Source organism: Podarcis liolepis (genome assembly GCF_965112155.1).
Source record: "Podarcis liolepis genome assembly, chromosome: 7".
NCBI classification, from domain to species: Eukaryota; Metazoa; Chordata; class Lepidosauria; order Squamata; family Lacertidae; genus Podarcis; species Podarcis liolepis.
The window spans coordinates 57,058,534-57,070,840 of NC_139561.1; the positions used below are offsets into that span (position 1 = coordinate 57,058,534).

The 12,307-nt window shown below is 52.1% G+C and overlaps 2 protein-coding genes across 2 annotated transcripts in view; one reads left to right on the top strand and one right to left on the bottom strand.

The window, feature by feature from the left end:
- LOC310712304 (chymotrypsin B-like) lies at nt 1–5,528 on the top strand. The gene is made up of 7 exons (XM_083515216.1): nt 1–85; nt 1,328–1,431; nt 1,609–1,688; nt 2,249–2,327; nt 3,337–3,517; nt 4,266–4,399; nt 5,013–5,528. The coding sequence occupies exons 1-7, from the start codon at nt 34–36 to the stop codon at nt 5,172–5,174; spliced, it is 792 nt and encodes a 263-aa protein (XP_083371342.1). The 5' UTR covers nt 1–33; the 3' UTR covers nt 5,175–5,528.
- Nucleotides 5,529–8,048: 2,520 nt separating this feature from the next.
- BCAR1 (BCAR1 scaffold protein, Cas family member) overlaps nt 8,049–12,307 on the bottom strand; it is a 40,904-nt gene continuing 36,645 nt past the window's right edge. The window contains exons 5-7 of the mRNA XM_083515182.1: nt 11,089–12,228; nt 9,422–9,511; nt 8,049–8,919 (exon numbers count right to left, since the gene is read on the bottom strand). Of these exons, the coding sequence (XP_083371308.1) occupies nt 8,398–8,919; nt 9,422–9,511; nt 11,089–12,228 (1,752 nt within the window). The 3' untranslated portion in view covers nt 8,049–8,397. The remainder of the gene's footprint in view (nt 8,920–9,421; nt 9,512–11,088; nt 12,229–12,307) is intronic.

Sequence of the window (12,307 nt, forward strand, 5' to 3'; positions counted from 1 at the left end):
TGTTGTTCCCATTGTCCTCAGAACCAGCTTATTATGGCAGCCTTGTGGTTTTTGTCCTGCCTGGCACTTGTCAGTGCCGCACAGAGTAAGTACCCACCTGCTTGCGGTCTTGGTCCTTGCTTGGGGTGGGATGGGGAAGCAAACCATTTCTATGGCTGTGTCACCCAGGCTTGGATCATCATCTTTCTTTTCTCTCTATAAAATAGAGCTGATTCAAGGGGTAGCCCAACCTGGCCCCATCTATAGTCCAGTGAAGGGGCACTTGCTTTGGTATTTGCTTTCCTCTGCCCTCCTCCTTCCTTTTTCCTTTTCTATCATGGCTGTTAGATTGTAAGCATGCAGTCAGGGATGGCCTTGTTTTTTTAATATATGTATAGCGCTATAACTATATGTATAGTTTAAGGCACTTTAAAAGTGTTAAGTTATCGTCTTCATCTACCAGCGGTTCTCAACCAGTGGGTCCCCAGATGTTGTTGGACTACAACTCCCACCATCCCTGAGCTCTGGCCTTGCTAGCAAGGGGTGATGGGAGTTGTAGTTCAACAACAAACACCAGGGATAAGGTGAGGGTTCAGATCTCTGTCCCTGACATGTCTTCCTAACATGCTAACTCTCTATAGGTAGGGATGAATTCATTTTTAATAATTACTCATTTTTTTACTGCATTTATAACCCACACCTTTCTCCCTATTTTCTCCTCAGAGCGGACCTGTGAGGTAGGTTAGGCTGAGAGTAGGTGACTGGCTGAAGTAAGCTTTACAGCTGAGCAGGGATTCAAACCTTCATCTCCCAGGTCCTAGTCTAACACTCTAACCAGTGCACCACACAGGCTACTACGAGAAGCATTAGATGATGCCATCCTCAGGTGCCTTTTGAAGTGATACAGGCCCAGGGAGATGTACCAGGTGGTCTGGTCCCCTCGTTTATAGAGGACAGTCCTCTGTTTGAAGGGCTATCAGGGGACAGTCCAGCATATCTGAAGGATGGTCTGGTAAGATAAAGAACCATGAAGATAAAGCTTAAAGATAAAGAACCATGAAGGAGGCCAGGGTCAATCCCCATGTAGCATCATCTCCCATTTAGGAGAAGCCACTGAATAGGCCCTTTTGGATGGCTCTCATCACTGCACACATACAGACAAGCAAAGGACCGGCACACCAGCCACATAGGGGCTTGTCTCTGCTATGTTATGTGCACAGATGGGCTGTCTCTGCCTTAACAGTTCCCTGTTCCTGAAGCCTCCTTGCCAGAAGTCCTTACCTGAAGTCCTGAGCGCAAAGCACTGAACATGGAAAAGCTCTCACTTCACCTCTTTTCTTGCTTCCAGGTTGTGGCGTCCCTTCGATCCAGCCTGTCCTCACTGGCTACTCCCGCATTGTCAATGGGGAGGAGGCAGTGCCCGGGTCATGGCCCTGGCAGGTCTCCCTGCAGGTAAGAATGCTTGGGAAGCTTTTGGGAGTTTGGTTCATTTCCACTGTTGGTTTGCATTTCCCCTACTGGTGCTTAACTGGAACTGAAAATAAAATGGCCAAAGGCCCTTTCTATTGCCACTGCTGCCTGGCTCTGTTCCTGTTGGGTCTCTCACCACCCGCTTTCCTTGGCTTCCAGGAGAAGAGCGGGTGGCATTTCTGCGGTGGGTCCCTCGTCAGCGAGCGCTGGGTGGTGACTGCTGCCCACTGTGGGGTGACGTGAGTACCTTGCCTCCCTTTTCGTGTGGGGATATTTTTTTAAATAGATGGATAGGAATCCTAGAGGTTGCAGGGTCAGGATATGCACAGCAAAGGCTAGCAGATATGTTAGCTACCTGTGGTCAGAGCAAGGGGCTGAAATATATGTGAGAATCATAGCAGCAAACTTTTTCAGCAGGTAGCTGGTCCACTGTCCCTCAGACCTTGTGGGAGGCTGGACTATATTTTTGGGGGGGAAATGAACAAATTCCTATGCCCCACAAATAACCCAGAGATGCATTTTAAATAAGACAACACATTCTACTCGTGTAAAAACATGCTGATTCCTGGGCCATTCGTGGGCCGGATTTAGATGGCGATTGGGCTGGATCCGGTCCCCAGGCCTTAGTTTGCCTACCCATGCTCTATAGAATTGTAGAGTTGGAAGGGACCCCCAAGGGTCATCTAGTTCAACCCCCTGCAATGCAGGAAACACAGCTCAAGAATCCCTGACAAGATGGCCATGCAACCTCCGTTCCTTCAGCTGGGGCCAACTGACAGCTTTTGGTTGCTTTCCTCAGGACCTCCAATGTCGTGGTGCTTGGTGAACATGACCGCAGCTCCTCTGCTGAGAAAATACAGAAGCTGGCTGTTGAGAAGGTGGGTGAAGCAGCTGGAAGGCCTCCTCAGGGCTCCTCCAGATAGCATGTTTACTGGGTATTCATCCAGATTTACTTGCACAAGGCTTAGACAGAGGTCGGGCTTTGTTCAGGCTTTCAGGCACTTAAGTAAACGTTAACCAGCCCTTGAAGGTGTTCAGAAACCAGTACAGCCCAGAAAATCCAGTTAAGCAGTTTATTAAAAAAGGAGTTACTTGTAAGAAAGAAGGAGGGTGGCAGGGGAGAGAGAACAATAGCAAGAATGCAGTTCAAACTTGAAATAAAACACCATACTAGATTCTTGGTCCAACTAATCCTCCACTTAATCCAATACTACAATGAAAATTGGCGCTCTGTGGTCACCACTGGAGGAGGAACCTTCTGGCATCTGCTGCAGGTTGGTGGCGGGTGTGTGTGGGGGGTGGTGTGGGGGGGTGTTTCAAGGGGAACAAACCTGAAGGCCGCAGCCCATCTTCAAGGGCTTCTTATTCATTGGTTCAACAGGCAGACTCCTGCCAGTCAGAAGCCACGTTTGTCAGGTAGAGGGAAAATTACACCTTTTGGGGAGTGGGGAAATGGTTACTACCAGATTTCCGCATCTCCCTGCTAGAAAGACATAAGCAGTAATCTGTGGACATGTCTGTCTTCTTTCCTTACCCATCTTGGAGGTTGGGTGTTCGTAAAGAATCAGTTACAATACATCAGGAGGTTCAATGCTATCACTCTAAATAGAGTGAAAGGATTTGAGCACTTTGTGTGTGTGTTAACTGGCTTGCCAGTTCCAGGATGTCTGTGTCATCGACTGTTTTTATTAATTAACACAATTATCACTGCCAGCCGTTATCAGCCTGTCACCCTCCACTGACCTCACTGTTTACAACTCCTCTCCCCAAACCATGTGTGTGTTTAGCCTTGTAGTCAACAAAGGCACACACCACAATATGTTTGTTAGTCTCTGGTCAGATGCATCACTGCTTGCAGCACCCACAATGCCTCTCTCGCCCCTCCAGGTCTTCACCCACCCAGAGTGGGACCCCGTTGCCATCAACAACGACATTGCCCTCATCAAGCTGGCCACCCCTGCTGAGATGACCGACACTGTGTCCCCTGTGTGCCTGACAGACACTGCTGACCACTTCAAGAGCGGAGAACTTTGTGCCACCTCTGGCTGGGGAAAGACACGCTACAATGGTGGGCCTGTCAGGGGTCTCACGGGGGAAGTGCTTGAGGGCATAGGGAGGGATGTATAGGGGGCCTCCTGCTTGCCTGGATAGAGTGCAGAGGTGTGTGTGTAAATTAGCCCACTGTACAAAAGTTTTATCTTTGATTTTTTCCACATTTGCCTTTGGCCCTCCCCTTCACTATCATGTGGCCCCCAGAAGGGAACGTGGCCCTATCTGTCTGACAAAATCTCACCACACCTGCTTGAGCGCAGCTTTCCAAGGCAGCCAGTTCTCTGCCCGTGAGGTGAGCAGCCATTTCAAACGTCAGTGGGAAATCCAGTTTTTGACCCAAGCTTACTTCAAACCTGCCTTTATATCTTGTTAGAAGGGAGAAAGACTTCTGAGGCAGTTGGGAGCTTGATGTTTTAGGCCATGCAAGGATGATCCCTCTGTGGGGGTACCTCACTGACAAAGTGCTCCTTGCCAATGTGTGCTTCCCTGTTAGTGACAAGGCAGCTGCTTACAAACAGAGCTCTAAATAACTCTGGACCAGGTTACCCGAAAAACCATCTTCTTCTTCACTGTGCTCAGCTAATGGAACCCAGTTAGTTTTGATTATCGACTTGTGGTAACATGGACTTGGGTTTTTCAGTGATTTTATAGTTTTAAAGTACTTAGAAGCCACTTTGGCATCTAAATAAATAAGTAAACGGTGTCTTAGCTACCAGGGTGCAGCAAAGCAGTGGCAATTGCTGACTTGAGCCTCTTTCCTGCAGCTTTCACCACCCCCAACAAGCTGCAACAAACAGCCCTGCCCCTCCTGTCCAATGAGGAGTGCAAGAAGTCCTGGGGCAGCAACATCTCTGACCTGATGATCTGCGCTGGTGCAGCCGGATCTTCTTCCTGCATGGTGAGTGCTGCTTGACCCTCTCCCCACTCCCACAAAACCCCCAAGCATCACAGGGAGGGGAAGCCAATTAATTAAGGAGCAAATGGTCACTCATCTCTCAGCTCCACTGAACAGTTAGCAGGAGCAGAAGTAGCAAGGAGGGATGTGATAATTAAAATTACAGTAGCTCTTATAAAAGCTTCAGGACCACGTTGCCGGTTCACATTGGACTGGTTGGCATGGCAATTTATTTTTATTGCAAAAACAAGAATAGCCAGAAATCAGGGTGTGGGGAGGAACCCGCAGGAGGAAGACACAGAAAATACTGAAAATCAACAAAGGGAGTGCCCGGGGGATTGTGATTCCAGAGATTCCCTCAAACTGAAGGGATACATGGTAGGAAAAAGAATATTTGCCAACCCATCTGTAGTTTCTCCAAGGCATGTGATAGGTGGGTGTGGGAGAACACAAAACTGCAAACTGACTTTTAGAGAATGTGGGGGGTGAACATCCCAAAAGATTGCCTGGTTCCTTAAGAAAGGGCTAGAGGGAGAATTATGTCAGAAGGCCTAGGATACCCTCCCCACCCCACCCCACCTGCCCAAAGTCTAAACTGCCTGTCTTCTGTTTTCAGGGTGATTCTGGCGGACCCCTTGTGTGCCAGGAAGGCAATGTCTGGAAGCTGGTGGGCATTGTGTCTTGGGGCAGCAGCCGCTGCTCAACCACCACCCCTGCTGTGTATGCCCGCGTCAGCCGCCTCCGTGCCTGGGCTGACGAAACCATGGCTAATAACTGAGCTTCCGGTGTCACGGGATGAGGGGGATCAATAAAGGCTATTCCTCCTTTGAGACTCATCTCGTGTCCTGTTCTTCCATTGCTCCTGGCACAGAATACATTCTAATCTCAGGCCGGCACGGCCACACCATTTGCACATGCCAGCATCCACACACTGCCCCAAGCAGTGGCTCAATAGCATGGCTTCCCCTGTGGAATATGATGCCAAGACCTTCCTATGCCAATGTTGCCCTAGAGAGAAAAATTGATGTGTTTGTGCGTGTGCATAAGCGTGCAGGCTCTGTGATGGGTCCATCTGGGCGAGTGTGCACACGCTGGCACGTGGCCCTCACAGAGGTGGCGAATCTTCAGTCTGGCCCTCAAGCTGAAAAAGTTTTGCCATCTGTGTGCCCTACAAATGCCCTGTAGCTGCCTCAGAAAAGCTCCATCAAGAGTTTGGACAAGCCAGAAAAGGCTATACAAGGCTATGCGTGGAGCCTCATGCTGAATGAAGCTGAATGTTGGAAAATTCAGGACAGATGAAAGGAAGTCCTTCATGCAGTGTATTGTTAAACTGTGGAACTCCTCTACACAGGAGGCAGTGATGGCCACCAACTTGGGTGGCCTTAAAATATAGGGGAAGCGCAGTCCAGTGCAGGTGTTCTACCACCCTCTCAAGTCTATTCAGAAACATAGAAAGCTGTCTTACATGCACTTAAGACCATTGGGGGCTCCCCTCTATCTCTGGTTGTGGGTCTTCAGTGTTGCAGACAGGGCTGTTTCTCAGTCCTGGGGATTAAACCTGGAGCCTTCTGCATGCATACTGGGATTCTACCATCCAAGTCCCAGAACTGCACCCCCAGTGGCAGTTCTTGTGGGTGCTCCAGAGGGATGCTGAAAATGGGCAGCTGTGCAATTTCTTATTCTAGTTGGTTGGTTTTAAGGGCTAAGTTCCTGTCCTGTGGTCAGATGGAAATACAGTGGTTTTTACTAATGGTGGTCAGTGGGTTTACGTATTTCCAGTAAGATTCTTAGACAGCAACCTGGGGGGAAAGTCACACTTGTGCCGAGGCTGAATTCACAGGCAGAGGTGGCTGCTGACCAATCCAAAAACCCAAGCCAGACCTGTGCCACCCAGAAAGATAGGAAGCAGCCTTATAGAGTCAAGACCATTGCTCTCATCTACATTCAGTGACAGCGACAGGGTTTCAGGCAGGGTTTGCTCCCAGCCAAATCTGGAGGTGCTCAGGATTGAACACAGGACCTTTTGCATGCAAAGGAGGGGCTCCGTCACTGAGCTACTGCCGGCGACTGTGGAAGGTTCTCTCAAGCCGCAATCCTGTGGGAGTAAACTCCCTTGAAGTCAGTGAAACTTACTTGTGAGTAAACCTGTATTGGGTTCCACAGGCCCCTTTGCTCCACTCAGGAACAGCAGAGAAGAGAACCACTTCCAGCTTTCCTTGCTAAGATGTGAACATATCTTCCAAAACATGGGGGTGTAAATGGTGATGTATGAGCCCCCCCCCAGTTTTTCTACAGCATGCTTAGCTCTTTAACTGATGGCAAAAAGACACCCACACCCACAGTGTTTTCCCAGCCATTTAGTGGCTTATCCACTCAAGTCAGTGGGATTCTGGAAGGGGAAAGGGCAGGAGGAGGTTAGAATTAGCTGCTGATTAGGCAGTCAGTCATCCAGGCTGCCATTGCCCAGACATTTGCCCACCACCCTGTTCTCCAGCCAGGCTCAGCCAAGCTATTGCGTCAACCTGGGTCTTTGAAAGGAGCAAGGAAGCCAAGTTCAGGGTTGTTGTTTTTTAACCATGATTAAATTTACAGGTTAAAATAACAGGATCTTAAGGGCAGGTCCCTACCCAGAAGGTACCAGGCCAGCCAATGTTACAAATGCAAATTGATATTACTCCTGGCCCTGTGGTTACTGCCCAGAGTTAGTGCCTTAGCATAAAGATGTGATCATTCCAAACACTGAAAAGGGGCAGTTTCTCTATGGAGGCGCAGCTTCTCCATGTGCCAGCCCAGGGCAACTAGGATTAACAGAATGTGCCTTATACAAAATCAGACCACAGGTCCACCTGGCTCAGTCTTATCTACAGGGACCTGCAGCAGCTCCCTGGGGTTTGAGACAAGGGGATACTCCTGGCCCTACCTTGAGATGCTTCAAGAGAGCAAAGGGAAATGGCAATGAGCAGAGGAAAGGATGAACACCACAGAAGGAGCTTTGCAAAGCCAAGTTTCACTCTGAGCTGGGAGAAAAGGGACTTTCTTTTATCTGTCCTGAAACTCCCAACATCCAGCTTCCTTGGAGTTCTGGCGTCATGAGAGAGGGAGGGAAGACTTTTCTGTCTCCACTTTCTCCATGCCATACATGATTTTACAAACTTCTATCACACCACCTCTATTTAGCCTTATCTCTGAACTAAAGAGGTCCAAACACTGTGACCTTTTTCACAGGGGAGTCGGTTGTTTTGGCCGCCCTTTTCTGAACCTTCTCCAGCTCTACAATATCCAGAGGCGACCAGAGCCGTACACAGTATTCCAAATGCGGCCGCAGCCCATAGCTTTGTGTATTTGCACTGTGACAGTGGCAGTTTACATTTCGTCCAGGCATGGTAGTGAAGCTGGAACGGATCAACGCTCTTCCCTGTTTTGGACATGCAAAGCTTTAGTCCAAATTGGTGCCTGGTTGACAACCCTAATGAGACACACACATTCTCTCTCTGCTTGTGGAATTGATCACCTTCCTTCTGTGTCGACTGAACAACCTGGGCAAATTCGCTTGCTGGCATCCCAAGGCTCTTCCACAGATAAGGGCACTGATGTAACTATGGCAAGAGAAACACACACACACACCGTTCTTTCTCCCATACCCCCTAATTGCTTGGATTCTATGTCTCTTTATTTGATTTAAATAGTGCTCATTAGCCAAACCATTTCAGAATCAAACAGGGTGTGGGGGAGGGGGAAGGATAACTATTTGCCTTCCACCACCTTCTCCCCGGTTGCCATCAGGGCCATCAAGATCCTCCCTTGTGAACCACATCAGGCACATGGGAACCACTGGCAGGAAGGTCCATTGTCTGTGGCGCATAGAGGGAGGGGAGGGAGCAGCCAGCCCACCAACCCAGGAGAGTCTGGATAAGTATTTACAGCCCATTTGCAGTGTTTGGGTGGGTGGGTGTGGATCGTCGGCAGGCCTCCCCCCGCCCCTACGAAGCCAAGGGCGGGCTTCACATGGCCGCGAGCTGCCCCAGCACCATCCGGAACTGCTGCGTGCTGTTGGCGAGCTCGTGGACCCGTGCCACCATGTCCTGGGCAGCGGCGGGGGAGGGGTACTGTAGCGCGGCCACCTTGGTGGTGGCCACAATCTCCTTGAGCATGTCGCAAAGCAGGTTGCTGTAGTGGGTGACCTTGTGACGCACGTCCTGGGCCTTGGCCTGGCGCGAGAGAGTGTCCCCGATGAAGACCAGCTTGTGAGCGCTCAGGATGACGAACTTGCTGTGCGCCACGAAGATCTTGGGGGGCTGGTTGGTGCTGACGGCCGTGAAGAAGGCGTCCACGGCGTTGGTCAGGGTGGTGAGGTTGGCCTCGCACTGCTCCAGGTAGAAGAGGAGCAGCTGCCGGTCAGAGGGGCAGAGGGAGGCACCGTCCCCGGCCCGCACGTGGGCGTAGTGCTGCGGGGGCGTCCAGTTGGACAGGTCGTTGTCGATGGGCCGCGTGACCTCCTGCTCCAGGCGCTCAAACTGCTTCAGCTGCGGACAGGGGGGAAAAAGCACAGGGTGCTCCGTCAAGCAAGGGTGGGCTGCCGAGGACAACCGGCTCCCCCCCCCCAGCCTGCGACAGAATGAGCCAGCTTCCTCCTCGCAGGGCTACCTGGGACCTGGGCTTTGCCACTGCAATGTGGTGGCATCCTGGAAGCCACAGATCCACACAACCCGGCCCTATCATTAGGCAGTGAGTATGTAGACTCGGGCAGCAGACTTTTGAAAGCAGTGAAGGGAGGTGAAGGTGGAGAGGCAGGAGTGGAGAGTGCCACATGGCCTGCCCTGCTTAAGCTACCCTGGCATCCTTTACCATCAGTGGCGACCAAACATTTTTGGGCCACTGCCCCATTTGTTTCATGAACTCATCCCCAGTGCCTGATACCCTGCCAAAAGCATTGCAGGCAATGACCATGTTGTGCATGCGCCATTGACATGTGCCTGGCAAAAACCTTAGTGGTGGGGCTGGACCCAGGAAGCCCACCCTACTCACCTGTTGCTGCTCCAGGTGCCCCTTCCCTTGCCGGATGATGTTGCCCCTCTCAAGCAGCTCCTTCTGGGTTTTCTCAAACTCTTCCTTTCCCTAGTTATTTTTTAAAGGGGGTGAAAAGGAGGTTAGTACGGGTGAAACCAGAGAGACAGACCCACAGCACAAGGAACCCAGTTCATCAGTGCTAGAGCATCTGCTTGGCATACAGAAGGTTCAGCACCTTCACTTTGAAAAGGTTCTTGGCCAAGGCATCCAAAAAAGGACTCTTCACCAACCTGGCTCCCTCCAGATGTTTTGGAGCTGCAATTTCAATCAACCCCAGTCAGCACACCTGGTGGACACCTGGTTGGTAAAGGCAGGTGTAGGCAACTCTGCGCTACCTGGATCAGTGACTTGAGTGCAAAAGGGCATTTCCTACCTGCCCATTTTTCAGCTTTCCACCGCTGGGGAAGGGCCATACCCCAGTGGTTCAAGCATCTGCCTGGCAGGAGGAAAGTCCCCAGGTTCAAACCTTGACATCTCCAGCAGAAGGCTACCTTGAGAGTCTGGAGCACCAGCACCCATCAACAGAGACAGCCCTGAGCAAGACAGCCCCATGATCTGACCTGGCAAAAGGCCACCACAGCCCTGAGAGCCTCTCCCTGGCAGGGACCAGAGGCGGCACTGGAGGTGGTTGTGTGCAAATTCCAGTGGGGTAAGAGTGTTAGTCTGCTGCAGCAAAACCAAACAAGAGTCTTGCAGAAGACGTGACTGGTAGGCACACTCGTTGGTTGAGCTGAAAGATATTTTATCGTCTGAGGCAAAGAAGACAATGGCAGCTCCTGCCATACAAAACTGACTAGACCAGCAGCTGGAACATACTTCAGCACTGGTAATGGGGCAGCAGCCTTTACAGCCCCCGAGGGCAGCAAGCCTCTGGGCACATCTGCCTTGGGCAGCTGCCTCACCCTGTCTCATGAAAGGGCCGGACCAGATTATTTGATTATAAATCTGCAGGCAGGGCCTGTTTTTTTTTTTGTGCAGGGCCCAAAAATCTTCAGAGGCTTTGCATATTAATGGCAATACTTAACCTAAGGCAAAGTGGGTGAAGAGCAGAGAGAAGAGGGGGCCTTCCTGCTTCTGCCACCTGGGCTACAAAGCTCCTTATCTTAAAAAAAGTCAGTTTTGGAGGTCTTAATTTTGCTGGTGTTGATATTGACGTATTGTATCCTTGTTTTTAGATCTTATTATGAATTACGTGAGGAAGATTTAATTTTTGCTGTTTACACTTTATGTTTTCATTCACCGCTATATTCTTGCAATGATGTGAACCTTTCCATGTGGTAAGCTGCCCTGAGCAAGGCTTAACGATGGAAAGGTGGAAGATATATAGAAGATGATAACGATGGAAAACTTAGCCTGGTGCCAGGCTTTTAAAATATAGAACTATTATATTCTGGTTGGATTTCCCAGGAGTATGTCTTGGGGGCTGGAACCTAGCAAGGGGTTTGACCCCTGAGGATGATGGGATTTTGGGAACGGACGCAGAGGACCTAGCGAGGCCTGCCCCCCTACCTGTCCATCTTCCCCTGGTGGTGGCTTGCCCCTTCAGAGGCTCTGTCTGTGTTATGTGTGTGTGCACTCTGCCCTCCCCCCCCACACCCCTCCTCTTCCCCGCCGCCCAACCCCACCTGCAGGTGAACGTAGTCATAGTCTTCCATCCAGCCGCCCTCGCTGTTCTCATACTGCCCCTCGGGCGAGTCCTGGGTCAGGAACTTGGGCGGAGAGGGCAAGGGCCGGGACTGGATGCTGCTTGCCTTGTCAGCCGGGGTGCCGTGGGCGAGGCTGCCATCCCCTCCCAGGGAGGCGGGGGGCACCTTGGTCCTCCGGAAGAGCAAGGAGGCGTTCCCGTGCAGGAAGGAGGCCAACTGCTTGGTGTCGTCTGGCACCCCCCGCGAGTACATTACCAGGTGCTCCAGGTCGTCCGGCGGGGACCCCGGCTTGCCAGCCACCAGGGCGCCGGGGGCCCAGCCACAGGCATCCAGAGCCTGGCTGTGCCGCAGCAGAGCCTGGTACACGTCCTCCATCTTCTGCACCTGCTTGCTCAGCTTGGCGTAGAGGGAGCGGTCCGAGGCCTGCGAGGCGCTGCTCACGGCCGCACGGGCAAACTCCAGCAGTTCCCGCAGCGCCCCCCGTACGCTCTCAGCCGCCCCCTGGATGCGGGCCGCTTGCACCTCCATCTGCTCGGGGCTGCGCCAGCTGCCGCTGATGAAGGACATGAGGTAGGAGACGGCGGTGCCCACATTGCCCTGGAGCCGGGCCAGCGTCTCCATGGCAACGTCCTGGTCGAGGTGCAAGTCCCTGTCAGGGGCCTCCTTGACGGGCACCATGTCCAGGGAGGAGCTGGAGTGGTTGCTGCGGGTGCTGCCCGTGCTAGAGGCCGAGAGGCGCTTGCCGTCGCCCGCCTTGCCCTCCCGGTCCACCTGGGGCGGCACGTCGTAGATGTAGTCACCCTCCCCATCTTTGCTGCCCACCGGCAGTTCCCGTGGCACGTCGTAGACCTCCTGGCTCGCCAGCTTCCTCAGGCCAGGCGGCACGTCGTAGATCTCCTGGGCCTCGGGAACCCCTTTGCTGGCGGCCGGAGGTACATCGTACACATCCTCTGGCAGGTAAGGCTCTGCTGCCGGCGCGGAGGGCTGGGCAAGGATGAGTGGGTGCCGTAAGGGATCAAATGGCTTGGCCTTGCAGAAGACGGGGGGCACGTCGTAGGTCTCCTCCCGTGCAGGGCCATCGGGGACGTCTTTGCTGACCGATGGGGGGATGTCGTACACCTGCAGGAGGGTATTAAAGCTGGTGTTTAACCCAGCAGCACATCTGTAGCCCCCTCAGCTTGTAACATGCTGCTAGTTC